This window comes from Corticium candelabrum, chromosome 21, assembly GCF_963422355.1.
Source record: "Corticium candelabrum chromosome 21, ooCorCand1.1, whole genome shotgun sequence".
Lineage (NCBI taxonomy): Eukaryota > Metazoa > Porifera > Homoscleromorpha > Homosclerophorida > Plakinidae > Corticium > Corticium candelabrum.
In genome coordinates, this window is record NC_085105.1 from 4,746,713 (window position 1) to 4,751,775 (window position 5,063).

General features: G+C 43.7%; 1 protein-coding gene across 5 annotated transcripts; it reads right to left on the minus strand.

Annotated features, from left to right (window-relative positions):
* LOC134196595 (monocarboxylate transporter 13-like) lies at positions 1–5,063 on the minus strand. Of its 5 annotated transcripts, none has more exons than XM_062665776.1 (7): positions 4,101–5,063; positions 3,724–4,038; positions 2,317–3,655; positions 2,200–2,258; positions 987–2,055; positions 541–910; positions 1–470 (listed from the first exon to the last, which is right to left on the minus strand). In XM_062665776.1, the coding sequence occupies exons 5-7, from the start codon at positions 1,587–1,589 to the stop codon at positions 241–243; spliced, it is 1,203 nt and encodes a 400-aa protein (XP_062521760.1). In that variant the 5' UTR covers positions 1,590–2,055; positions 2,200–2,258; positions 2,317–3,655; positions 3,724–4,038; positions 4,101–5,063; the 3' UTR covers positions 1–240. The 5 variants fall into 5 exon arrangements, with proteins under 5 accessions (XP_062521760.1, XP_062521763.1, XP_062521762.1 ...); XM_062665779.1 differs by having other exon boundaries at positions 541–706; positions 787–910; positions 3,724–5,063; XM_062665778.1 differs by having other exon boundaries at positions 987–1,546; positions 3,724–5,063.

Here is a 5,063-nt window from a genome sequence, read left to right on the forward strand (position 1 = left end):
TCCAGGTTATCATTAATATTAATATTAATTAATTTCCAGTAAACATGAATTAGTAGTCAAACAACAACAAACACGCTGATGGCAGACAAACTCTAGTTACACATACCGATAGCTTAGTTATGATTAGTGCTTACCAAACAGTATACAGTGTATTCGCCAAGCAACAAATTATTGTAAGTCTAGATATTCGCAACAGCCAAGAGTGAGACTCAATTTCAAAAATCTTGCGGCCTAATTAATCTAAACATATGTTTCATAGTAGATCGCCGTCCGAATGTCGTCTTTGGTAGCAACAGCAGCAGCATCTGCTTCGGCCGTTCCAGTCGTTTTTTCAATCGAATATTTACCTTTCCTACCACATTTTTTCTTCAAGTACTCATCTAGAAAGAGAATCACGGACACTACGACAGAGATAGAACCAGACAGAAGAAATCCAGGCGTATAGCTGCCCACTAGATCGTGCAATCCTCCTTCAATAACAAAAGGTATACGTAGTTACTCGATGCTGGATATAGATTCTGATATACAAGTACGTCTCACCGCCTATAGCCGTTCCAAGCGACCCAAAGGCCATTGCAAAGGACTGCAATCCGAATGCGTCGCATGCGTCGTTTACATCGATCATTTGCGACGTCAGTGGAACAAGATATACTAGAGACACGTAGCCGAAACAGACTCCTTGTATGATCATGTAAACGATGAGATGCTGATAGGATTGATAGAAGGGAAACAGCAATGAAGAAAGGCCACCGACCGCAATGAGAAGTTGAACCAAAAACATCTTACGCTTTATTCGCAGACCTATCAAGCCAGTGGCAATGCTAGAAAAAGCGGCCGTTACCGCCATGGCGGTGAGAAGAAATCCAGATTGCTCCTCATCAACTTCCACAGTTTCTTCAGCATATTCGACCTATACATATTTGTTATGTTGTACATTGACGGTCGGTATTGATTGGCATTAGCAATTGACGACAGTACGCACTTACAATGTAAGTCATGGGAATAGTGATGGCAGTGCACTGCAGAGCTCCTATCCAACAGTAGAACGTTAGTCTCACGTTCCTCTGTAGTTTGCAGCAGTTGCCCACGCGTCTCATCGCATCTATTTTTCTACGTCGACTACCGGCAGAAGGACGAAACAGGGCAGCACAAGCGCACATGGGAACGCCGATGAGAGTAAAGAATTGCAGCATTCGACGCCAACCGTAACTTTTCATCAAAATACGAGATATTGGAGTTATGATAGCCATGCCAAGAAACCGGCCCGTCATCGCGACGGACGACGCAACAGTAAGCCATCTTTCGAAATAATGAGGTAATAACGAAAGTGACGTTGTCCACACGAATGAACAACCCACTCCGACCGGTACGCTGTACGTCAGAAAGAGCTGCCAAATGCTGTCTGAAAAGGAAGAGAGGAGAAAACCGGCAACCACAAGCGCTGTACCAACAAGCAGAACACGCTGCGGACCAAACTTTTCGATCAGACCGTTCATAATAGGACCGATAAAACAGACCAGAGACACTGACAAGGATCCAACGCATGCTGAAAGAACATGCATGCAAAACACAGTTATAGTCATAAACATCTCTGTATATTACTGTCTAGACGTGCATGCTGCACCAACAGAAAGCACAGCCACGATACTCTATTGTAAATCCATGCACGGCATTTAAAGATGGTGTACGCGTTACCGCAATACCTATCACAACTTTAGCGTTGTCGTGATCACGCGAGACGGTGGTGGTGGAGTTTAACAACATTGAACTGTTTGTCAAAGAACTGGAAGAACTCTGCGAGTAATAATCGTTGATCCCAACATAGAGAACCCCGAAGGAAGCCAGCGTCCCTCCCACGAAGAAAAGCAAGAGAGAACTTGCGCCGAGTATAATCCATGCCCACCCACCATCGACCGAATTGGTTGAAGAGAAGACGACGCAGCAGTCCATGATGTCTCCAAACTGCGCAACAAGTCACCGGACAATCTGGCTAGACGGGTTTTGTTTCTGTTTTCATTCTAGAATATGGCCACTGCCCGGATGAGAGATGAAGATCTGTTGCATACATATATATTGTAAAAATAAAAAAATGAAATTAAAAAAATTTAAGAAAATATATATATATGTACATCGTTCTAGAACGATTACTGTATACTACATTTACAATATTTGTTGTCTAGTAGTTTGATAACAACTCACCACACACAGTGCTCTATTCTAGCTGTACACACTGCGGACTTTGTCTCGCTTGTTTGTCACTGTATTACACTTACAATCAAACAAGACGGAAATACTAATCAGAGCAAAACTTCATACCTCTCCACTTCTGTCACAAGTTTGAAGTTACTATTTACTCTGTAGTCCCACTTGCTTTGATGATAGAGAATCGTTAGTTATCTGTCGATCTATACTACAACAGTAACTTGCTAGAGCTGCTGATGCCTTCAAGCAGAAGCTGATGACTTCCTGGAGTAAAATACACAGTATCTTAGCGCGATTTTTGCTAGCTACGTTGTTCCGCTTCTTCTCGAAAAATCCATCGTTTAGAAATATATAATATAGTAACATTCAAAGCGTAAACTAAAAACGACAGAGATATCGTTCTGCTGAGTGATAGTCTCATCAGACCATGCAATTTACTGCACAATAAATACTGGAAAGTCCGGTTGGTACCGGTTGCTAGATAGCTGGACTTGCTAGGTCTTGTAGTCAGGAGTGTTGTTACCGGGGGCAGCGAAGCCAAACTAGGCTCCAGACACGGATTCTATGACTCCAGAAGACTCCAAGTTAACAATGAAACTAAAAATTTAATGTGTTCCTTTCCCGGAGTCAATGATATCGTTAGAGTCTGGACTCTGTGTCACGCCAAGTACTGTACACTGTACAGGAAATATGCTATCAACGGTCTGTCTATACGAGGCTACACGGATCTGCGGAAGACCAGAGCCGTATATACAGAGACGGTCCTGGGCTCTAGGTACAGGGCAGTAGCACCCAAATTTGGCTCCAAAATTGACGACCGCCTGCAACCCTGATAGTAGCAGCATAGTGTCCGGAGCTTGTTGAGCTACGTATGTCAGTTGATGACTCGTATGTTAGCGAACACGTGGAGAATATAGCAAATCTGAATCCGTGTACTGACGCGACATCAGAGATGCTACCTACAGACGCTACATAGTGACAGAAGTGGAATCGCTAGTGATAATGGAAACACCTACGTTTCCGCCTCCGGCCGCTTTGAATTCGCGAGACTAGGAAAATGGCAACGCTGGAAAAAAGATTCCTTCACTACTGTGAAGCAACAGGTCTACACGCGAAAGACGGCGGAATTAAAGGTTCCACGTTTGTTTACTCTATGAGATAGCTAGAGCAGAGGATATACTAACGTCTCTACGACTGCCAGAAGACGAGAGGAAGAACTTCAACACTGTTATTTCCAAGTTGTAAGCGCAACGTGATTTACGAGCGTTTACAACGCTTCCATCAACGCGTCCAACAAGGTGAGTCGGTCGAGAGCTTCATCACTTCACTATATCGTCTTGCAGAACATTGTGAGTTCAAGACTCTGCATGATGAACTGGTACGTGATAGAAATTGTCGTTGGTCTCAGAGATGCAAAGCTTTCTGAATACTTCAGTTAGATGCTGCACTCACACTAGAAAAAGCAATAACAGCAGCGCGCCAAAGTGAATTAGTGAAAGCACAACAGAAATCAATGAGAACCTCGATCGTTGGCAGGAATAGCCCCAGTCCAGACTAAGAATAAACCACTGAAGAAACAAGATAGTCCAAGTACAGCAGCCTACACCTATGTGGAACAAACAATTCACGGATAAGAAACTCTAAGCAAGGGAACCTTGTGGTCGCTGTGGCAGACACCCTTCCCACAGTAGACAGACTTGCCCAGCTAGAGACGTGAAGTGCTTCAGATGTCAGAGAGTAGGAGACTTCAGATCAGTATGTAGAGCCAAGGCTGTCAGTAATATCACCTCGGAAGATATGAGGAGTCCAACTCAAGATGTTGTGTATCTCGACACCCTTTCAGAAGTGAAGAGTAAACCATGGATGGTAGAGATACTTATAGACGGCAACCCTGTTACTTTCAAATTAGACACAGGTGCAGATGTCACTGTAGTTCCGGAGAGCTCCGCAAGATACCTAAGGAAAAAATTATTGCCTTCACAGAAGCACTTGCGAGGACCAAATAATACTGCTCTTCGTGTATCAGGCCAATTCCAATGCAGTTTACGCAGAAGGGATACGGTTATCCAAGAGACCGTGTATGCAATCAAGTACCTCGATCAGCCTCTAGCTACTAGGAAGACCAGCGATTGAGAAACTCTAACTGTTGGCCAGAATCGACTGTTGATATCAAGTCATCGGATACTGACAGGGTATGAGGAAGTATTCAAGGGATTGGGCAAACTAGGAATAGCCCACCACATCGAGTTAAAAGAAGGCGCGAAACCCTGTGTTTTGTCAACACCATGATGTGTTGCAATTTCTCTTTTGCCTCGAGTGAAGAAAGAACTATGACGCATGGAAGAAATGGGAGTCATTTCTCGGATAGATACACCAACCGACTGGTGTGCAGGAATGGTCGTTTTTCCAAAGAGCAATGGAAAAATTAAAGTCTGCATCGATCTTACGAAACTAAACGAAAGTGTGAAGAGAAGTCGATATATTCTACCAGCAGTAGAGAAGCTTTGGCAAAACTAAGCAATGCAAAGATTTTTCGAAACTTGACTCAAACTCGGGTTTCTGGCAGATACCTTTGACTGAAGAGAGCGCTCCTCTAACCACGTTCATCACACCTTTCGCGTGATACCTTTTTTATCGCCTACCGTTTGGCATAGCATCAGCGCCAGAGTATTTCCAAAACATCATGTCAAAGATATCGGAGGGCCAAGACGGAACGCTATGCATGACGGACGATATCCTGGCTTAAAGTCAATGTTTGCTAGACACGGACTTCCTGAGACAATAGTATCAAATAATGGACCAAAGTATGCGTGAGATCTCTTTGCAGATTTTGCGAAACAGTATCAGTTCAGGCATATAAC